This window comes from Stegodyphus dumicola, chromosome 2 (assembly GCF_044657685.1).
Source record: "Stegodyphus dumicola isolate Sdum_Otavi_A_Nest chromosome 2, ASM4465768v1".
NCBI lineage: Eukaryota > Metazoa > Arthropoda > Arachnida > Araneae > Eresidae > Stegodyphus > Stegodyphus dumicola.
Window position 1 is genome coordinate 154149551 of NC_140769.1, and position 24976 is coordinate 154174526.

Genomic DNA, 24976 nt, shown 5'->3' on the forward strand with positions numbered 1-24976 from the left:
CCTCACTGTTGCGTGCTGGAAAGATAAAAGAGAAGTTTATGTTTTAAGCTGTATGCATGAATGAGACGGTGAACTCCTTCCAGTTACAAACAATTACGAAAGAACTTCAAAACCTACACTCATTCGTGATTATAACAAAAATATGGGATATGTTGACCTCAGCGACAGAATGGCTAATTCCTACGGATTTTCAAAAAAGTCTCACAAATGGACAAAGAAACTCTTTCTCCATTTCTTGAACATTGTCATGTTAAACGCATATATATTATTCAAAGAGAGAAACAAGATTGATCACAGAAGTTTTTGCATGAATTTAATTAATCAATTTTTTCAAACGTGATGGGAATAATTTGCGTACGGTTTCTCCAACCAATGTCTCGGAGATTGTTATGAAAACTATCATAAGTAATTTTATATTTTCTTTTTCTTCTTCTCTCTCTCTCTTTTTTTTTTTTTTTTTTTTTTTTTTTTTTTGTTTGTTTGTTTTACTTGCGAGTATGCCCACATTACTTATATTAAAACTATGTAACTCATTTTGTAAAATCTTTTGAATGAAGTCTTCGCTTAATTATTTAAAAAGGGTATTAAAATTGATTTTAATTTTTGCTAATTGTCAAAACTTTATAATGGCCGTAGTAAACTAGGTATTAAAAATTAGACTACTTTGAGTTCTCCAGATAGAGTCTGATACATTGTTTTTATCAGTTTGAAATACCCTTAACATTGAAAATTACACTACTGAAATAAGGAATAAAAATGATATATGCAGAAAAAAATCGGCTTGGAGGTCAAATATCAAAGGAACTTTATTTTTAGAAGTTCGGCTGCCGAAATTCTTCGGAAATTATTATTATTCTTCGGAGCCTTTGTGTGCTTTACCAAAATTGAATATAGTAAAGCACACAAAGGCTGCCTATTCAAAAGAAAGGATGCCTTCAGGGAGAACTTTTAGGGGAAATTGGCTCATATTCACGTTTCACATGGGGAAAACAATGAAAACCAATAATGCAGCCAGCTCGATCGCCTGACGTCGAACTACCAGCATTCAGTGGCCTTAACCACTCAGTTACTAATAGTGTTCAGAAAGTAATTAATTTTACGTTATAATTGTGTTTTGGAGGGAATCAAACAAGATATCAGAATACTAACCACGTGTATAGGAATTCAGATATGTACCACATTTTAGTTCCCTGAATTTAATCCTCAGTGCGAATCTTCGTTAATATTCATCAACTCAGTATGAATCTTCATTTGCAGCTTCGTTACTTCCAAAGAAAGCAACAGTAAATAGCTTAAGATCTGAAAATTTCGCATAACAGTTTGATACTTCAAAGGCGATTTTAGCATTCTGAAAATGTATATCATAAAAAAACTAAAGAAGTATGTCGCCATTCGACAAAGATTTTTATTTTTGAAATTTCAATGCTTTCATTGTATATGCAATTTTGCATTCAAAAAAAAAAATTGTAGCAGCAATATAAATCATCAAACAACTGTTCCCCTTCTGTTTGTTCTAAGGTAAAAGTAATATCTAATGTCTCTAAGTGATAAAATTAAATTTTTATTACTGAATACATTAAAACTCGACAAGGGTTTTATTTTCTAAAGCTCCAGGGTTTGCATCTGCATTTCTTTCCTGAACCAAAAACTGTGAAGTGGTTAAAAAAAATTAAACATCTTGTATACCTGGCGTAAAGGCAGATCAATTCTGAGACCGCTATTTGCAAAGCCACATGGAAGAAAAATAAACAAAAGAATCTTGACTCGTACATTGTAAATTTTTGTTAGTGCAGGTGTTGTTCAATAATAATTTAGTGCAGTACAAATGCCGTGACCAATTTTTATTTCTTCAGAAATTAATATTACCAGAGGTATAAATGTAATAACACTCATTTGGGAATCTGGAAATGCTTTTTAAATGACACTTGTAATAAATAAACTGTATTTAATTTGCACTTCAATATCAGAATAATAATACTATTAAAAATGAAAATGTATATATTGTTTGAAGGAAATGTTTGAATATTTTAAATTGCTGAATTTTCGATATGATGACAAGTGAATATATTGCTTTACTTATTTTTTAGTTCATAATCTACATGGAAGTTCAAAAATGTATTTTAATCATAAAATGGAACATGTTTTTAGAGTAAAATTTTCTAGGTGTAACATACATTTCATCTGAAGATAAAATAATATTTTTTTCCCTTGGGAAAACTGCATTCATCTACCTGCAGTTTTAAAGCAATTCGAGTATATCCTGCATTCTAACGCCTAGAGCACTGGAACTGGATTGAATAGAAATCCTGACCATTTCCCTGCCTGGCGACAAAGGAGTACTAATCACCTAGTCGTTAAGACTCGATTTGATATTTTTCCCCCTTTTCCATAATAGCTGAACCAAGAGCTTCCAGTGAAGGTACACAACTGTTTTTCGAGCCCACGGGAAAAGGTTAATAAAACATCATGCACATAAAACAGTGGAAAAAAAGTCATACAAAAAAGCCATGTGATGTCCTTGACAAATTGCATACCCAATTTAGAAATCTGATGAAATATATACAGGCATTCAAATCTAGTAATTTATTTGTTATTCATTTTTTTTGCTATGCATGCTTATAATTTTCTACTATATAGGAAATCAGATAAAAAAATCATTTTTGGGTTATATTAATATTTAAAAAATATGTAATTTTTGCATTTGGATTTTTCTGAATTCTAGTGCACGCTTTTGATATAAGATTTAGCCATTTCTGGTATAATTTTTTTTTTTAAAATGCAATGGTGGGTATTTGCCTTTTCAACATTACCCACTCCTAAGGCCAGAAGTGTTGGAGTTTTTTGTGGAGGCACCTAATGGGCACCCACCATTGTCTCTATGAAGGGACGGTCAATTAGAACCATGCCTTCTGTGGTATTCAAACCTGCGTCCTTCGGTACGGCAGTAGGCTTCTTGCCTAATCACCATACCAGCTGGATGGCTTTCCTGGCATAAATGTATGTATACGTAAATATAAATTTATTAAAAGAAAATCGCAACATGTAAGACGCCATGGAGCCTTTGCAGTTTCAAGCACATTTTGAATCCATGCAATATAAGGCTTATGATATATTCAGGGTTCGTACGGTCCTTAAGAGTCCTTAAAAGTCCATAAATTTTTGTAATCAATTTTTGGTCCTTAAAAGTCCTTAATTTTAACCAAAATCAGTAGAAGGTTCTAATTTTAATCATCTGAAATTTCTGTCTGTTTTTATGACTACCATTTTGAGTGTGAATTAGCATTTTGGAGAAATATTTTTGGCGATTCATTGACATATATGGTTATCTTTTGAATGGGTTCATGGGTTAAAATTTGTCTCTATTTCTAATATAAATGATGGGATACTCGAGTTTCTAAGCAAGAAGTGAAACATAAGCATTTCAAAATTAATTTCTTGTAATAAAGAGCTCTTAAACAATTTTTGCTTTTGGGGATGTGAATTCTTTTATTAAATTGTTCTAAATTTGGCGACTTGTCAATATTTTGGCGATTTTGAGATCACTTTGTACAGAAAATTTTTAATTCCGAAATCTGAGAATTTTTCGACGATTTTTTTAAAACATTATAACATTGATAAATTTAATTAAAATAATGATAATGTATTGGAATTTTATTTAAAAAATAACATTAAAGTAATTCATTTTGGCAACTTATTATACAATATTTTGAATCTGAAAAATAAACAAGGTATTATGCTATAAAGCATAATTTACGAAACAGCTCTTAGCAAAAGCAAAATTAGCTATGTAATTAATTAAAAATGTCTTCTTTTTAATTTTTTCATAGTAAGCGTTTTTCCCATGTAATTGTCTCAGAATATGCATCAGTTTTTTCTATAAAATTAATTTTACATTTTTCGCCTCTTTTTTTCCAAAATATTTCTGGCATTTTGCTGTTACAGAATTGGTGGGGATAATTTTTCTTTATTATTTTTGACATTGCAGCTTGGAAAATTTTGAAGATAAGATTTATAGACATACGATTCTAGAAGATTTGAGAAATTTCGTACTTTTTGGAGAACATCTGAAAGAACAATGAAGGCATAATATTTGAATGTTTTACTCCTGATACTAGAATATTTTTCTTAACATGTTTGTCTTCCCTTTATTTTCTCTGCTTTTCACCAGACCCAAGCATGGAAAATATCAAAAATGCTTCTAATATTATCACTTGGGCAGGCATTACAGAAAGGGATTTTTTTATTAATAAAGAAATTGAAAACTTACAATTTAAAAGATCCATCTAATATGTCTTAATGCATCATACACAGAGCTGGCACTAGGCATTTTCCCATCTGATGCAATCTCTGTGGATCTTGAATTCGACTGCATAGTACCTTTCTAAATTCTGCTTCCAATGCCAGCTCTAAATTCTAAAAGTTTTGGTATTTCTAGGTTTTGTTGTTTGGTGTGTTACTAAATTCTAAAAATTCTGCCACACCAGCTCTGTAACCAGGCTTTATCATATATATTTCATATTTCTTCTGAATTTCATATTAGAAAATAAATTAAATTAGTCACTTTTTCTATACATTCAAAATGCATTTAGTGTTTTTTTTTAGGAAAACAGAAATCCTTGATTAAATTCAAAAATTCTAAAATTAAAAGGAAATATGCTGAAAAAAGAAATTGAATACATAAAGAAAATTATTCTTCAAAGATATGTGCAGGTATTTTTATGTAAATTACCCAATTGTTTATGATTTCAGCCTTTACTATTTCCATTTCTGTTTCCTCATATGATAGAGTTACTGAGCCAGATTAAATTAAAATTAAATTGTATAATTTTTTACCACTAGTGCACATTTTTTTATTTCGAATTTGACTGTTCTTGTTTAATTACGTCACCATGAGATGTAATTGACTTTGTTAGCATCAGGACATGCCTTTATGCTAGTTCTAAATTCTTTTTAAATAAGAGGCTTATTTAAACCTTTGTCTGATACTGTAGTTACTTTCAGACAGTGGTAATTTGTTTCACGTCTGTCGGGGGTTTTGGACTATTTAACTTTTACCAGATCAAGTAAACCTTTATAGGTACATTGTGGAGAGGTTGACAAGTTAGGAGATAAAGCACGCAGAAACTAGCGAGAACATTGGTTTGCATATTGAGGAAAATATCTAATTATTGTTAGAAAAGATGCTTAAACAGAAGGAAATCGATATACACTAGCCAAAATGTTTGGGAAAGCTTGAAATTAAAATGACGAATAAATATTTTGAGTGTTGTTACAAAACATAAATGTTTTGTAGCTTTTAATGTGCAATTATTCTAATATCGTTTAAGAATCTATGTCATAAATTGCATGTATTTTAAACTGTGAAATTTTATTAGATTTTGAATGTAATAGGGCTTTTTTAACAAATATTGTTAAAAAATAGAATTTAATAGTGGCCATGCAAGTCCATGATGATTAAGGTTACTTGTTCCCCTAATTTAATTATTTGTAACTAACTGCTTACCCTTAAAAACTATCCCTACATATTAAAGCGGGTTATTGCCTTTCATTAATACTCACTATGGTCACAAGTCAAAACACAAAATTTGTAGAAATTCAAGTAAAACTTATTCATTGCATCTAGTGAGACTTAAAATAGTACAAAACAACTTATCACCTCTGGTACTTTAATAGCTTATTGGAACCTGAAAGTATATTAACTGGGTTACAACCTCTGGAGCTCTAGACAAAGCTATGACACTAACTGCATCAAACAGAGCCTGACTAACTTTCAACACTTGCCAACCGTGCCTAAATCAGGCCTTCCAGGTTTGTTCTAATCAGCAGGTCTCTCTCTAGACAAGCAGCAGCGGTGATAACATTCAGTCTTTTGTTATGAATCATGCTAATTATGATCTTACTTCTCATTTTAACCTACTTGCTTTTAATTTGCTTCTTTGTGTACCACTTATTTTTTTTCTTGCGTACCACCGGTTGAGAAACTCTGATCTAGACTGACCAAATATGTGACAAAATGAGACATTAAAAAAATCAACATAAAGCTAACTATTAGTAAAACGTAAATGTTACTTATCTTCTTTCAAATATGTCCAACCTATTATATGTGTAAAATATTTATTGCTTATTGATAAACTGTGTTAAGTTTATTTTATTTTCAAACTTTTTAATAATTATGTTAATAAATTCATATTTAGTAATAATGCATACTACTTAGAAATCTATTTTATTTTTAGGATGGTATTACAAAAGTTAAATTCAAGCATAGAATAATATTTTAATTGAATTTATTCAGTTCCCATTTGCTCATAGGTCCTTAATTTTTTTCATTAATGGTTCTTAAAAGTACTTAATTTCCGTGTGCAGAAGTGTGTACAAACCCTGTATATTTTATATTTTCCATTTATTCCAAGCTCCTTTAGAAAACTTTATACAATCACCCAAGACATAAAAAGTTACTTTTTGTGCTATAATTAGTTACTTTTTTGCATATTATATGAAAACGTTTTTGATTACTGTAAATATGAAAAATTAATTTTAGATATTTTTAAGAATTTGCATAAAATTTTTTATTACCTAAATTTTACTTTTAAATATTGAAAGCAATTTTTGAGGGACAAGTAATTAATAACCATTTTAATTTGTATTTATTTATGCAGTAGTCATTTTTAAATGTGGTTATTATTAATGTTTTATTCAGGTATTGTTACCGAGTTGTCAAATCACCTTGTTTATTGTAAAGAAATTGATAATTCATCATTTATTATAATCAGCTACTCTTTTAAAAGAATAGCTGTTAGATTAAAAATTTTCTTAGCTGAAAAGAAGTCACATGATTTGGTGGGCTTTTAATTTAACTATGTGCTAAATTTAATTGTTTATAGTCTTTCTGAACAAATTTAAGTTATGAAGATTCATATAAAAGGTATAGTAATCTGAAGAGACAAAGTGAATCTTTAATTGCTGATCAAATGCATAGATAGCATCAATACTTCTTAATCAATTTGAATGAATTTAAAAAATGGATAATGAACTGAAAAGTGACACCAATGATCTGACAGCTGCAGGGCAGATTACATTAATGTATGCCTAAAACATCTTGAAGTTGTATTCCTTCCAACTAATTACTAAATTTAGAATTTAACTACGTAATCGTGAGTTTATTAGGGTAATAAAGGAGATTGATTTCCTTGAAATGAAAGCTAAAACCTCTCATAACATGGGAAATACTGATGTAAATGCAAATGAGTTAGCATTTGTGTATTACAAAGATTAATTTAAAATTATAAGTATTTTAAATAAACTGTGGGCTATCCAAAATGCAACACCATGAAAGAAGCATCCAAACTGCATAAAACTTGCATCATGTGTATACTGGGATGGAATATGCAAATGATTAAAATTTTTGCACATGTGTACATCATGGGTGGCTGAAACACCCCTTTCAATCCATATATATAAATGGTGGGAAAATTACCATTTTGAATAATGGGAATTGTTTTGTCATAAGGTTTATTGTGTGTGCAGCTTCCGTTTGCTGTATAGAAAAACATAAGCATCATTCGAGCATTTTTCTGAGTTCACCAGAGACAGAATCATTGCATACAGAGGTTGTAGATTATCCTTCTGGAAAATTGGTCATCATGTCAGGTGTAGCCAAACAACAGTAATACAAATATGGAATCTGTGAATGTGAAAGAGAACAACTAATGGGCAGGAGCAACTGTAACTGCCTTGTAGCACCACTCCATGAGAAGACAGGCATATTCTGTGCCTAGCACTGATGTAGTGTACTGCCACATCCACAATCATATCACAATGAACAGTTTGTTACATAACAATCAGTGTCAGCAGGAACAGTGCAATGTGGTTTATAGTACAATGGATAGTATATATAGTATGTATAGTACTAGTATAATATAGTAACGGATAGTATGTATAGTACTAGACGTCTATTGCTTCATTTACCTCTAAAACACAGGTGTGTAGGTTTGTAGTGGTATAGTGGAGAATGGCATGACACCGTGTTTTCGGATGATAGTACACATCATCGGTGCACTTAGCCAGCCATTGCTCTTTCTCTGTGGTTTTCCAGCCTGTTCTCCGTCCTTATTTTCAGGGCTTTCCTGCAGCCACATTTCAACAGCACAGTGCACGACCACGCATTGCCTGCAATGTTCAGACTTTCTTTTTAGACCACTATATTACAATGTTACCCTGGCCTGCTCATTCTCCAGATCTGTCACCAATCAAATATTCCAGGTCAGTAATTGGAAAACCCCTAGCCCTACATGCTGAACCCATGAGTACACCAGTTGATGGGGAAGGCAGCACAAGCTGGGATTCCCCATCCTAAGCCTTTCTTTCACTTTACATCACATAGCAATGGTATTGATTTGATAAACTTGGAAGCAACACTCATTATTGATTTTCTTATCTTCACCTCAAAGAAGACTGCATTTCAAATCAATTATCATTGAGACTTTGTGTAATCTCTGAAGAAAATTTGCCTTTGGTATATCTTGTCCTTCTTCATACTGGAATTTGGATGCTAACAGTGTATATTAGTTCCTTGAATCGGGATAAAAGTACAGATAGTTGTTTCATGGAACATAAATGAAAGAAACACATGATCATCGATAAACCACAAAATTTAGGTATTGAAATTGAAACAGTATTAGAAATTGAAAAAATTTTGCAACCATGGAGATGGAAACCCTTTTAAAATTGTCTGATTGATTGGTGCTTACTATACTGAAAGTATCAGGTTCGGGGGGATAGATTATTTGTGGATGTAAATAACGGCCTATTACTATAAAGATATTAATCATCTCTTTATTGTTATTACAGATTTAAATCATCTTGATTTAATTTTTTCATGTTTTATATTTGAATATGTTTTAAAATTATATTTTTGAGGTTGGGAATCAGTAAGCCAGTGTGTTGAAACTAAATAACGTTTGCATAATCCGAGTTCAGAAAACAAAACATTTATTTTACATATTTTTAAAGAAATAACGTTCTGAAATAACATGTTTCATCTACATAATCAACCGACGCTCTCTCCAAAGCATTACTCCATCATACTTAGCACACATCCAAAAGAATAAATCGAAGAATTACAGAAGTGTTGTTGCCACACAAGAAAAGAAATATACTTACAAACTTCACACAATAATAAAACAAAACACACTTTTGAAAAACAGACAATAATAATAAAATAGGAATAATAAAATTCTTATTGAAAAATAAACAATATTTTCTAGATTATGCAACATCCCCCCCTCCCCTTTTTGAGTCAGTGGCAAACGATTCAAAAACATATGTTAACCTATGAAAAGGTCTAGTACATTAGGCTTCTTAACAAGCCATCCTGACAACGTAAATTTCTGTTTTATATGTTCTATGTCAGTCTGATCGTTTTTCTTATCGTCGTTATTTTTAGGCTCTTCAACTAAATAATTTTCATTTGTTTGTATCTCTAGTGGATAAATATGTTGAACAGGCCTTATGAAAATCCCATTTTGAGTTTTTAGTTTAACTGTTCGAACTTTGCCATCCTGACCAGGAATTTTCTCTATAATTTTACCCAAAGGCCAATACAAGTGTTTTTTTAAATCATCCCCTATTAAGACTATCTCCCCAATTTTAGGCAACCGGGTTACTTTATTTTGTGGTTGTTTCATTATTGATTGCCCCAAATATTCTTTTCGGAAATGGTTCCTTAAATCTTTAAGAAGTTTTGCATGGTATTTAATTCTTCTCAGAAAATGCTGCAAGTCAATTATCTAAATCTGCTACATTCGAAGTACAATTTTCAATTAAAAACATTGGCGGAGTTAAAGGGATGGCATCTTTAGAGCTCTCCGAAATATATGTTAAAGGTAGAGAATTAATTACTGACTCAGAATCGCAAATTAAGGTGTCCAGTTCTTCATAAGATAAAACAGATTTTCTCAAAGAATGTCTTAAAAGTTCTTTAAGCATGCGAACTAGCCGTTCCCACCAACCTCCCCACCAGGAGGCTGTTGATGGATTGAATTTCCATACTATTCTCTTTATTTTTGCCTCATTCTCTATTATGTCCCAGTTAAGTTTAGACATTTCGTTATAAGTTCCTCGGAAGTTAGTCCCATTGTCAGAATAAATGGTTCTTGGTCTGCTGCGTCTGGCTATGAAACGTCTTAAAGCCAAAAGAAAAGATTCTGTTGATAATGAAATCACAAGTCCAAGATGGATTGCCCTGTACACAGCGCATGTGAAGAGTGCCATCCAAACCTTCTTACCGTCTTTCAAAAATAATGGGCCAGCTAAAATCTACTCCCAAAATTTCAAAAGCCCTATAATCTCCTACGCGATTTTCAGGAAGAGTAGTCACTTCACAATACATCGGTTTCGCTTTATATCGTTGACATATTACACACCCTTTTAACACATCAAGCACAGTTTTACGTTGTTTTAGTATCCAGAATCTTTCTCTTAAAATAGATTTAAGCATTTGAGTTCCAGCATGACAATGTTTCTTATGAACTGATTCAATTAACAATGTAGTAAAGATACATTTACTTGGTAATAAAATTGTGTTAAAAATTCAGAATTGTCTTTGCATTCCAATATTCTAGTTTTAACTCTTATAATTTTTTCATTATCAATGAATACATCAAGTGGGTGATGAGCTCCAATGTCGAGGAAATTTGAGCTTTGAACCAACCGAATCAAAACTTTTTCGGAATTTATGATTTCAACAAATTTGAATTCTTCCTACAGTTAGAAGTAAAACGTAACACCCAACCGGTTACACGAATCATTTTCTCTTAATCAAACTCTTTCTGCATACCAAGGAGTGGTATAATACGATTGCTTACAAAGTTTGACCAATTACCAGGATTTCTGATCCACCATAATGCGACTGTGGAATCACACCATAAAGTTACATTTATATCAAAACCATTAACCTTTTTGCGACGGCGCACCTTTGTTTAAGACGTTTGTGCGGGATGGAAGGGAATCAAAGGCAGTCACCATACAGGATGGAGGATTTGCATCGCAAAGCCTAATTTGATAAAAAAAGATCAGAAAAAAAAAAGGTTTCGCTTCTAGCATCGTAATTTTTTGTATTCTTTTAGATTATTACTTGGGCTCTTAGATATGTTAAAATTAGCACTTAATAACTTTTTTTTCTTTATTTTACATGAAAATATACTTAAAAAATTGCTTGTCTTGTAAAATAATTTTTGGAAGCACTATTCAAATTATTCCAAAGTTTTAATTAATAAAATCCATCAATAAAGTTTTAAATTAATAAAACAACACAATAAAGACTATTTGCAGTAAGAAGTAACAAAATTTAAAATGAAGACTCTGGTAAATCTCGAAGTACGGAGAAGTATCACTTTCTAATTCTTAGAAAAAGTACCATTTTCTAGCTCTTTAGAAAAAGAATCATCACTCTCATCTGCGTTAATAAACGGTTCATTGACCATACGAGGGTATTCTTCCTCTGATAAATAGCCCCTTTCTGCTATAATAGACTGGAGGTGAGGCTTTCAGAAATAAAAAGAGCAGAAACAGAAATATATCTGAAGGGCAATGCAAAACGTAACAATACTCCACATACTAACCCTAAAAGACCGTATATAGTAAAGGAAAAAATAGAATAAAAAAAGGAATTGGATATAAATCAGACACGCGAATGTTTTCATTAGCACGCAGCGATTTAAAAAGCTCACCTCTGTTTACATTTTCCCTCCCCCACCACCCTCGCAAGAGCTGATGAGTAAAATACCAAAGTCAAGCAGAATATATCAAACTCAAGGTCAAGAACTTAAAACTGTGTTCATTTCAAATGTAATGGACATAGGATGCCATCTAGTGGCCTTCAAAAAGACATTCCAGCCTAAAATGCGCATACACATCACCCGTCCTCTGAATGCAATCTCTAGCGATGTGTGGATGGGACACCTGGCTGTAAGAGATGTTCTTAGGGAATGCATATATGGGAGCCTGTCCTGAAAGGGTTAAGAGCTTTACAAACGGAATATAATAATCGGAATCCAATGCAATAGGATATTAATTCTAATCTGGGAATTGTCAAATTCTTAATAGGAGCCACTCTAGATTTTGCTTTTAAGAGAGTAATTTTTACACTACAGGAATCGACACTTCTCACTAAAGTACATCCTGCATAAGCATATTTGCAGGCATTGACAAATACATGCAATTCAACTGTTGAAAAGGTTCCAATGAATCGGGGTATTGCCACATTTTTACAGCAAAAGTATATCGGATAACCACACAAAAAATTTACTTACAAAATCATGAGGCAATACCCCGTCCCAAGAAAATTTCAACATCCATGTTTCTTGTAACAAAAGTTTTGGAAGCAAAGTTATTGGTGTAAGTATTCCAGTTGGATCAAAAATTTATTGTACAATAGACAGAATCAGTCTCTTAGTTACCTTAGTATCACAAGTTATCATATTTACATTTATATTACACCTTAAAGTATCACTGTCTAAATTCCACAATATTCCTAAAAGAAGTGTGTCCCCAGAATGTTTTGTAGTATATTTGGAAGCAACATTGCTCTTCCATCCCCGTAAATTAAATCTGCCTCTCAACATAAGACTTTTGGCCTTTTGAATTAAAAACTCTTGTTTCTCAATATTGTAAACACCCGTAATACAATTATCTACATAGAATGAATTTTTTAATTTGTCAGCCACATCTACAAAAACGGATGAACAATTATCCAAGAGATGTTTAATAAACGCACGTAGTAGATAAGGGCTGCAGGAGACGCCAAAAACTACTCTGCAATGCCTATACACTATTTCTCCGTCATGTCTTGGATAGAAAAACCGCAAGTAATCTATCCTTCGGAGAAATTCCTAATTGCAAGAATGCTTTCTCTATGTCTGCACTGAGACCAATAGGAAAAAATCTCATTCTGTCTAAAATATCAGGGACTAATTCTATTAAATTAGGTCCTTTCAATAAACACTGATTCAAAGATGGTTTTCTTTTTTCACATGAAGAAGCATCAAAAAGTCTTACCTTAGTGGTTTCACTATTCATCTTAATAACCGGTCTGTGTGGTAAAAAGTGGTATTTATTGTTTAATTCCTTTTCCGAAACCTTTTCTATAATATTTAAAAATTTCCCACTCTCTAAACACTTCTTGATATTCCTTCAAAGAATTATTTTCTTTTGCCCTCTTAATCATTTTTTGATGACGTGTCAAAGCAATGCTTTTATTATCTGATAAATTGGTAGTTTCACATTTCCAGGGTAATTCTAATTCATATCTACCATCGGGGCAAATAGATAATTTATTCTAAAAATCAATCCCGTAGTCACAATGAAAATTTTTCGTTTTACTATTTTCCGTTGGATCAGAAATACCCAAAACTTCAAGCTCCCATAAAAATTTCAAAGAAGCATTATTTACATGTAGGGAAAGACTTATTAGAGCATTATCCCTAAGAGTATCATTTTCTTTACCCATAACCGTCCAACCCAGTTTTGTTTTAACTGCAGTTAAACCAGAGGGTAATTCTATGTATTCGTCAGTTAACAGTTTACCAATGACATCTGCGCCTATCAATAAATCAATTTCACTTTCCTCGCAAAATGCGTCACTGACCTCAATTTTTCTGCTGTTCAATTCCTCTATAATCTGAGCATCCTTAATTGTTGGAACAAATCCACATATCTTTTTTTCAGAAAAAGCTTCTAAACAACACCTAAAAGTGTTATCTAAACTGCTGATGTCAATAGCAAAAATAGAATGGGTTACGGGTGCAGTTTTCCTCCCTCCAAATAAACCATGAATTACTTTCTCCTGTCGAATAGGACCAGCTTTCATTCGCTTCATGATTTTCTCCCCAACGTATGATCGTTGGGATCCCGAATCCAAGAGAATCCTAATTTTTCTCTCTTGATCTTTAACTTTAATTAGAACACATAAAGTTTGCAAATATACTTTCTCGCTCTTATTATTATTAGAAAGGGAAACATCCAACTAGTGTCATTTGTTTTACAGAACTAACATTCAGAGGACACATAAATTTTATATGATCAAAACTGCAAATGGGACATTTAATATTGGCTTTACATTGGTTTTTTTTAAATGACCAATTTTTAAACATGAAAAACAAACACCTTTCTTTTGTACAATGTGCCTCTTTTCATTTAAGCTCATAGTTTCAGCTTTAAAACACTTAGCACTCATATGAAGCGTACCACAAAATATGCAAACATTTTGCTTACTTTTACTGGTTTTATTTGTATGTAACAGCGCAGCAACTGTTGCTAAATCTGAACTACCTGAAATAACATTTTTATTAACATACTTAACAGAATGAGTAAATCCTGATTGAGCTAATTGAATCATTTCTTCCAATTCTACTTCATGCCTTAAAAAACACATTAGTTTTTCAAGCGTTCTTTCAGAACTCTTTTCCTGTCCCTGTTCAGAAGTTCGACTCACGTAAAATATTCTCAGGTAGGCACAACTCTACTAAATGTCCCAAGAAATCAGCAAACTTTTCCTTGGTGCGTCCTAAGCTTTCCAGCGCTCATAATTTACTTTCTATACTATCGTAAAGTACTCCTAAGTCTGACGCTGTTCTGCCTGTTGTAGCATTCTTCGTAATAAGCCCAAGCACATCTCTTACATAGATCTGCACCAGAAGGTCTTCTCTACCAAATCTTTCTTTCAGCTGCTCGATAGCTTTGGGATAATTGGCGGCGGTAACAGGAAAACTGTTCAAAAGTTGAGCTGCCTTTGAACAAAGTACTGCACTTTGCACTAAGTACAAAAATTTATCTTCCGGAACAATACCCGCATCTTCATGAATTTTTGAGAATTGGCTCCAAAAGCCTAAAAATTCTCTTACATCTCCAGAGAATTTTTTCAGTTCAAGTTTAGGAAGTTTGAACTTCCTGTTTTTATTTTCTTTAGGATCTGAAATCGAAACTGAAGCAATATCTGTAGTAACATTCATCGAATTCAACTGTCCAATTTTATTCTGAAGTGCCACCTTTAAAGCTATAAAGGAATCCCTGTATTATTCAGCCATATTAAGTTCATTCTCAAAATCAGCTTCCTTGGTTTGTTCTAAAACACTACTTTGAGTTCTGTCCAGGCGTTCAAATTTGTCAATTAGTTGCCTAACAATACTTGCATTCTCTCAGGATCCGTACAAATAGGCAATTCTTCTTCCACAATCTTCATAGTTAACATAAACAAAGTACGTTCACTTTTACGTTTTCCTTTTAACAATTCCACTTGAAATCACACAACTGTCCTGTCAAACGAATGCCAAACTTTTATGTTGAAACTAAATAATGTTTGCATAATCCAAGTTAGAAAACAAAACATTTATTTTACATATTTTTAAAGAAATAACATTCTGAAACAACATGTTTCATCTACACAATCAGCTGACGCTCTCTCCAGAGCATTACTGCATCAAACTTGGCACACATCCAAAAGAACAAATCGAAGAATTACAGAAGCGTTGTTGCCACACAAGAAAAGAAATATAGTTACCAACTTCACACAATAATAAGACAAAACACACTTTAGAAAAACAGACAATAATAATAAAATAGGAATAATAAAATTCTTATTTAAAAATAAACAATATTTTCTAGATTATGCAATGCAGTGTGTAACAGTGCATTAAAAATTGACTGCATCAAGTTTGCATGACAAAAGAATAGTTATTGTACATATAGTGTGTAAAGTTCTTCACATTAAAATAATTTAATGAACTAGTTTTTTTAGAGTTCGTAGATTAAAATTCTTGTTTATATAATTTTATTGCTGAATAAAAGTCTTGTTGAAACAAACTTTCCTTGACTTTCATAGTGAAGAAAACTAATCTTTAAATCTGAAAGTTGAAACCTTTAACTTCAAGCATAAAAACCAGTGATCTCAGTTTTTCAATTTATTTCTTGTTTCCTTGGTTTTAAAAAATAGTGTTTTTTTATAATGTAAACAAGTAATTACAGTATATAAAATGGTTGCCCCCCCCCATTAAAGAATGGCTTTTGATATCTTTGTTCAAGAAAAAATTTGAAAAGTAAATTTGTGCAACGAAGTTTTTAAATATATTCACTCATTGATAGATTGTTAATTATATCGGGACGGAACTCAGAAATGTATGTGCATATATGTGTGTGTACACCACAAATACAAACGTACACTGTGCAAAAAAAAAAAAAAAAAAGTGTCAGTTCTATATGTACCGTTCTGCTGGACCGATTGACAAAATTCAATTTCCATTTTTCATGTCTCGAAAGTGCTATTTGGAATATGTATTAGATTTATAGATAGCATTGTTCTAATATAAGTATTTTGTCACAAAATTGGACATTTTCTGCAATAGAATATCGATATTTTTTCCATATTTCAATTCTATGACTCAAATTCTGCCAAACTGTCAAGTTTTGTAAAAATCGCACGAGTAGTTTTTAAATAATTAGCTCTCAAAATTTTAGCTCCTCCATGTTAATTGAATATTGTATATATTTATAATCTCTTTCTTTAGTAAATTTATTTGATTCTTCTTTTCACATTTCAAAATTTATTTTCATTCCAAATAAAAAACTGACCCTTTTTTATAATTTATTTTAAAATAATTTTTATAAATTTTTCAAAAAACATTTAATTATAACCTATAAAATTCTTACCATGGTCTTAAAGTAGATGTATTTCTAAGTATACCTGCAAAAAGATACGGTTTTTTATTTAAAATTTCCTAAGATATACGTGAGTATACATACTGGCACGTTTTGAAATTTAGCATGTTTGTTATAAGCGATAATAATGTCAAATGTTGGTTTACGCACTTTGGTAAAATTATTTGAAATAATGAACAATGACATTTTCCCACTCATTTACAATGAAAGAAGGGAAAGGAAAGTAGGTTGCAATAAATGAAGAAGTTTGCCAAGTGAATTATTCTTGGCGAAAACTGAAAAAAAAATGCTCCAAGATAAATTTTTAATTTTTCCATAAATTTCGCACCAAATTTTTTCAAAATTTAATATTTAGGCATGATTTGAGCCATAGAATCAAAAGTGATTTTCTGTCAAAATACCTATGTTAGAACAATGCTATATATAAATCTAATATACATTTTAAGTCGCACTTTCAAGATATGGGAAATGCAATTTGAATTTTGTCGATCGGCCCAAAACGAGAGGTATAGAACTATCCCTCCTTTTTTTTTTTCCTGCAGTGTACATACACATGTACATGAGCACATACATCCATATATACATGCATACATTTCAAGACCCAGTCCCTGCTAATTGAACAGTACTATTAAAATTATTGTTGTGCTAAAGATTTTTCTCTTAAACTCATAAAATATCAAAAAAGGGGAGCAGTGACACATTTTTGTTATGTACTGTAAGGGAATTCCCCCTTCTTGTGTAAAGAAATTCATCAATAAGCTCCCCTGATATTAACAGTATTTCAGAAGAGTGTATATTTGCTTGGTATATTATACAACCTTTTTTTAACTGTGTTGTTATGAGTTGTCTCGAAAAAATGCTGAAAACTTCTGTATAAACTAAAGTGCTGATCATTTTCATCAAGTGTTCTGGAATTTCATCTATGGGATATTAGTTTAGTAGCTAAAATGATAATTGCAGTTTTTATTTGGTAATTAGTTTTTTTTGGGGGGGGTCATATATGTAAATGAAAATGTAGATAGAACAGAAATTTTAAGTTATTTTACTCAAATTGTCTAAAATGTCTACTAAAATGAGCCATTTCCTTTTTACAGGAACAACCCTAAATTTAGGTTGTCCAGAAAAGATGTTATTCAAATTGTTTTCACACCAGACAGTTTCTAATGAGATTTTATTACAGTAAAAATAATGTTTGTTCAGACATGTATTTTCACGTAAATTTTTTCATAGCCTTAAATAAATTTCTTCTAATTGCTGAATTTTTTGCAAAATGTACTTTTAATACATAAATTGTTTGTTTTGTAATTATTTAGGGAGCTTCAGAAAAGGACATTGTTCATTCAGGATTGGATTATACCATGGAAAGATCTGCACGGGTAAGTTATTTTTGTAATCTTTATTTCATTTGTTTTTAATTTTTAAGTCATTTGTTTTTAATCTTCTAACATGTTACATAGCTAATAACACAGTTATTGGCCTTGATACAGTCAAAAGTCTTTAATCCAGAATGATCTATAATCCCGACCTCAAAGCAACAAACTTTCTGTGCGTGTGTAAACGCATAATTCGTTTATGCATGCGCATAATACCTTTACGCATGCGCATAATACGTATACGTATGCGCATTTAATGTATACCAGATAGTATAAGCTAAGCTAAAATTATCTAATTATCTATTTCAGTTAATGTTGCAGATTGCGTTGTTCCTTAATCTTCGAATTGGATCCGGCTTATTATTTTTTGCGGATTGTTAGAGCAATTTTATAAAAGTAAGCTTGAACTTTCGATTATGTCAAAAAGAACTTCCGATTCTGGAGCTGCCAAAGGATCTACAAAGTGAAAGCATGTTTCGATGTCCATCAAACAAAAAGGAGTTGCTGCAAAAAATCGATAAAGGCATATTCTTTGTTTCTCTAACCATTCCGAAATCTGTTTATCAATTTCATGCTGCTCTGCGAGGGTCGGGACGTCGCGGCACGCAATGAACTGGAAGTTGATTTGTCAGCACTATCCTTATCTTCAGGGCAGATGTTTTTTTTTATTCGACTTATAATTCCTTATTAAATGTAGTATTTCATCTCGATGTACTCCGTCTTTGATATGGTTTAAATCAAATTCCTCGTAATTATAAATATCATGAATACACATCAAATAGTTTTCTGTTTGAAATTTTCTAATTTCGACTATGCGTAATGTATGCTTTACACATGAGCTTAATATTTATTTGTTTACTTTATTAAACATTTCATTAAAGAAATGTTTAATAAAGTAAACAAAGAACTATTAAGCTTTTTTGTAAATTTTAATACCCTTTGGATCATAATTGCTCTTTATTTCATCAATTACGGTTTCATATTTTTAATTTTATAATTTCTGCATGCCATCTTACCAGATTTAAACTGATGATCTATAGTCTGGAATCGCCGAAGTTCCGACGAGTCCGGATTAAAGACTTTTGACTGTATATAAATTGTATTTTCATGTATTGCATAAAACTTTTGTGGATGGATATCTGCAGGTGTAATGTAAAGAGAAAGTCTGCATACATTTTGTTATTTAATGCACAGCATAGATGGCATAAAAAGTGAAAGTCAATTAGTCCTGGCAAAATCTTATAAATCTTTTTTCTTTATCATCTCAATCTTTTATTCAAAAGTGTATTAAGTTTTCTCATCTTTATTTTGTTTCAGCAAATATTTTGTTAAATGAATTAAATTTGTCGCGTGTTATTTAACAAACAGTAATAGCAACAATTTTTATTTGTTTGCATTTAAATAAATTATCTATCCCTTTTTTTTTTTTTTTTTTTTTTAGAAAGGTTGACTGTATGTTAACATTTAGCTGTATTTCATTATTTCACTTGTATAATAAATTTAGATTTGGTTAATTTTATTTAATTTATTGTTATTTAAATTTTTTATATTTGTTTTAATTCTTAGATGATTTTCCATTGCAATTTTATGAAATTTATTAACTCAAATGTATAAAAGGAAATATTTGAATGAGAAATTAAGAGGACAAATTCAGGTATTACTAAAAAATAATGATTGGAAGCAAAAGGATGTTTCTAAAAAATTAAGTTTCACCTCAGTTTGAAAATGTTAAAAAATAAATTAAAAAAAAAACTCATAAAAATTTATCACGCGAGTCCCAAAGAAATAAATTCCCATATTTATTTAAGGCTTATCCAGGGCAGACACTAGACATTTTCAACCTGGGCAGTCTCTTGCAGCTCCTAAATTTTGCTCCCTAAATTCTACAAATTTTACCACTCTTAAATTTTGTGTCTCAGTGCTTTCCCTGAATTCTGAAAATATAATCTCTCTTAAATTCTGCCAGCAGTATATGGCTGCACCAGCTCTGCATCAGTCCTGACTTATAACAGTTTATGTTATGAATTCATACAGCCCTAAATATAATCTTTAGCCTGAGTATCATTTGCAAAGTCTAATTTTTACATATGGAAAGAAATTAATGTTAAATTTTTCCTGGTCGTCACATTCAAAACTTTGCCCCGTAGTTAGCTGAAGTTTGTAATCATCACCAGATATGATGTCAACATAAAATTTTGCCATGCTCTTTGGTTTGCAATTGTTTATATATTGTTGTGGGAGTCATTTCTCAAGCTGTGTTGATAACCATGTGGTGATGAAAGCAATAATAATAATAAATAATTTGCCAGGTTGTTGTAAGGGATATAAATTAATTAGTAGGTGTAAAATCAGCTATATTTGGATGTAGAATATTTCAGTTTGAGATGTGTGTTGAGCAGAAACGTGGCCAGGGATCCAAATTATTGATCATACAAATTTATGCTCATAAATGATTTTTTTCTTCAATGTTGAGGTATTTTATTTAGTGAAGCAAAATTAAGAGTAGACTTTGTATTTCATTATGAGAAAATATCAGATGCGCATGCATAAACTATACATAAAGATTTCTTTAAAGAAGAAGAAAAAAGTTGATGTTTGTCCAGGTCTGGATTTCAGACTTTCTGCAGTCAATTATGCTTCAAAAATTTGCTGAAATTGTTTCGAAAGACTGTATTTAATGATTTTGTAGTCACTTGTAATATATAAATTCTCGTTGTTTCTTTCTCATTTCTTTCTTCCTTTATTATTAGGCTATTATGCGAACTGCTATGAAATACAACCTAGGCCTTGATCTCAGAACTGCTGCTTATGTCAATTCCATAGAGAAGATATATGCTACTTATCGGGAAGCTGGACTTACATTCACATAAACATATACATTTAAAAAAAAATTATAGATGTTTATTTACTTGCTTTATTATTTTCAATTGAACACGTAGTCGTTAACTTTAGATGTGCATATGCGTGCAACTACTTTTGTAATTTTTTGGACAATATAATAATTTTATAGTAGTTTGATTTATTGTAGAAACCATAATTTTACTTTTTTATATTTTTTCCATTTGAAATGCAAACTTATTTCTTGCTTATCAAATATAGCAGGCACTATACTATCGTTGCTTAACATTTGTTATAATTTGGTGTTTACGATGTGTGGATATTGCAGTATAAGCTTTTTTAATCAAGAACTATTGAAACTTATTTTGAGTCCTTTAAAATTTGTTTATTAAATGATAAATTTATTTGTTAAAGCACCATCTTTTACATAAATTAAAAATCATGATTATTTCCAATTTTTGTAGATATTCTATCTCAATAAAAATTTACTGTAGAATTTAAGTCTTTCAGTTTGATCATAACATTGTTAATCCATATATTAAAAAAAGAAGCAAGTATATTCAGCCTTGCTGACTCTTCCAGTCATATATTTATAATGTTAAATTTAAGCTTATAATTTGTATATTGTTGATGAGAAAGAATATTTCCACTATAAAGTATTTTCATGAAAGCAAGCCCTCTTCCTCCTGTGTATTTTTATTTAAAAATAAGCTGATTTTATTAGATGGTGAATATTTCTTTCAAAGCAATTCTTTCATAATCAAGTGTTTTCATTTATAGTTTTCCTCAATTATTGTTTGCCATTAGGATTAAAAGAATATGGATGAAAAGTCAAACAATTATGTAAATGTGAATGCTTCTAATATTTAAAATAGGTTGAGATATCTTTAATTAGGGTGATGTTAGCTTTTTTTTCCATTCATATATTTATGAGTAAGACTACGTTTTATTTTCATATTCTGTTTGCCTATGCATATTTTAGTTCACTGTATAGAATTTCAAAACTGTTGTTAATTGTTTGAAAGTCTTGTTCCCTCCCTTCTTTCTTCAGAAACTATTGCTGAAATTTATGAGAAGGGCTTTTATAGTTCAATTCTGAGGGTAACTAGATAAGTTGGTTAAATGACTGAGTTTGAAGTGCAGTTGACGAAGTTATAAAGTAATTAGTTAACACTGGTAATATTTAAATAAGTTAAATAACAACAAAATATTTGAGAATAGAATTAGTTATTCATTTAATACATGAAGCAGTTAAATACTTATGTTCTTAAACAATAATAATGAAAAATTTGTTATTTATTGAAATTCCTTTATGGTGAATACTTATAATATTTCTTCTGCAAGTGTTAATCATAATGATCATTAAATAAAAACTTTTACTGAGAAATTCGTGAATCCCTTATTTCCCTAATGTGCCTGCAATAAAGAATTTTGTTCATTTTGTTTCAGTGACTAAATTTAAAATACTTGTCTTTCTCTGATGTGTTTTTAATATCCGGATTGCTTATATATTAAATATATGAATATTAATAAAAATTATGGTGTGCATGTATTTTTATTGATTTAAAAAAAATAAATAAAATATATATTCTGTTTCTTTTCTCCTTTTTGATTTGTATCTTCACAGAAATTCCCTTCCGATTTCTTTTTTTCCTATTATTGCTGTAAATTACAAGTGAACATTTTAGTTTGGGCATTTTTTAGAATTGATAAAAGGAGTGTCTTATTTTCATATTGTCTCCAAAACCATAGTTTTGAGTTGAAATTGCTTAGTATATATGTAATGCATAATAATATCAAAAGAATTTTTTTTCTCTGTAAGTTAAAAGTTTTGATGGCTTTCTCTTGTGAAGTATTTGCTGTTTTCTATAAAATGTTGAAATGAAATGTGATAATGTTTGTATACTTGTTGCAATTTCTGTAATTATTAAGAAATTATTCAATGAATGTACTGGAACTTTCTTAGCTGTTATTCTATGATTACATATTTGTTTACATATAGTTTTGTTTATTTATTTGCAAACGTTTTTAAATAAAAGCAATAATTAACAGTTTGTATACATGATTCATAAACTGTTTCTTTCTGTATTAGTATTTAAATTAAATTAACAGGTTGCTTGTGTTTGCGGAGTGGGGGGAATCAGCTGGAGGACAATGTTTACACCTTCCTTTGAGAAAGAATTCTGGCATGAAATCTTAGAATTTTGAGTCAAAAGACAGGCAACCTGTGAAGGTAGTCAAATTAAAAAGTGTCCTTTTTAAAATCTGTAGACATTGCAGTTGGTTTGGGAATAGATTATTCCTTTGATTTTTTTTTTTTTTTTTTTAATTTCTTTGGCCTAAAATTTAAGTAGCGAATCTTCCTTTAATTTAGATAACTATTTTTAAATTTTATAGCACAGTATAAGGTAAAGGTCTTCACCCTCCTTTGATCAGGCTCAGGTATAAAGGATTATTCATTAGCTGAATATTTTTTGTAGAAAAGGCACAATATTGTGATATTTTCTTGATGACCCATCTGAGTTGCATAGATTGCAAAGTTTGGGCATTATGTTATTAAAGTAGTCATTTGCTGAGAGTGTTAAGTATGTTATTATCTCTTGCTTTAGATACTAGTATGATAAAAAGGTCATTGTTTAATATGGATTTAATTCTTAATTATCTTTTATACTTCAGAAACATTTGTTATTCTTAAGTGACATATATTTAGGTTATGACAGTTTTACAGATGATGCATATTTAAAGAAAGGTATGCTTGTCAAAGTCCTAGAAGTAAGAATAAGTTAGCAATGACTGTGAAATAATTCATCTTGGGATACTTTTTACTATTTAAAAGCTTCAAAAAGGAAGTGATAAAATTATTAACTAAATGATGTATGCTAATGTAAGATATTTATATGTGTCAGATATTATGGGCTTAATTTTTTCTTGCATAATTTAACCATAAATTATACTTATTCTTTTATAATTATTGCCACTTTGTCAAAGAAATTGAGTACAGTCAAAATACTTCAAATTCTTTCATATGTAATTAAATTGAAAATCTTAAAATTGATTATTTTGTTTTAGATTTTATCATGTAATTTCAGACAGTAGTAATTAAACATTTTGATACTGAAATTGCTTTTAAATTTAGCCAGTGTTTTTTACTGTTAGTATCATAGTTAATCTTTATGCTAAATCATTAGTTGCTGTTTTATTGTGTAAAGTGTTTTAATATGAAAACATTATCAATTATTGCATAAGTGCTTTGAATAGTTTCCAGCTTTAAATGTTGTTCTGATTTCAAAATTTATATTGTTTTTATTTGCCAAGGTTTTAAGTGTGTTAGCCAACATTGTGTCAAGTTGCAGAGTTGCAGCACTTTGAGATTAATACTTCCTTTTAAGTATGTTTTTATATATTTAACCTTTTATACAGGTACCATTTTGTCCTAGTTTCCTCTTAAGTCAGAGTGGACATTTGCATTTTTTTAAAATTGAGTTATTTATTTTAAAAAATTGGAACTTTTTGTTATCAGTATGATTATATTAGTCATTTAAAGGAATGTTGAGTTTTTGTTTCATGCAGATGATTTTTACAGTAAAATTTTAATATTTAGTCAAGTTACTTATTTCACAATCACCATCATTTATACAGATTATTTGACTGTATAAAATTTCTTATAAATGCTGAAATAAATTAAATACTTTTCACCTGATATTTGGAAATTTTATTTAATATATATTTTCTCACACTTGTATATAGTTTGTCTTTTCTGTTTGAGAAATATAAATAACATTATTTACATATTATTGATTGCTTAGTCCTAATAAAGTATATGCCATATTTGTAATTATTGGTTTTGAAGCTAGAAATTCTCACACACTTTTTTTTTTTTAATTTTATGTTATGGTATGTTATGCTGTATGTATTTATTATCCACTGAAGTTGATAAATGTTGTCATTGTACAAATGTAAGATCTCTGATTTGCATTCCTCATAGTCTCATAAATAACCAATTTCTTGAGTTGTCATTCCGTGGGACATATGATCTTTCAAAATTTTAAATGTAATGC

At 30.4% G+C, this 24976-nt stretch overlaps 1 protein-coding gene across 1 annotated transcript in view; it reads left to right on the forward strand.

Moving 5' to 3' along the window:
• Positions 1 to 24618, forward strand: part of Gdh (glutamate dehydrogenase, mitochondrial) — a 69921-nt gene extending 45303 nt beyond the window's left edge. The window contains exons 10-11 of the mRNA XM_085811315.1: positions 18021 to 18083; positions 20831 to 24618. Of these exons, the coding sequence (XP_085667441.1) occupies positions 18021 to 18083; positions 20831 to 20950 (183 nt within the window). The 3' untranslated portion in view covers positions 20951 to 24618. The remainder of the gene's footprint in view (positions 1 to 18020; positions 18084 to 20830) is intronic.
• The last annotated feature ends 358 nt before the right edge of the window (positions 24619 to 24976 follow it).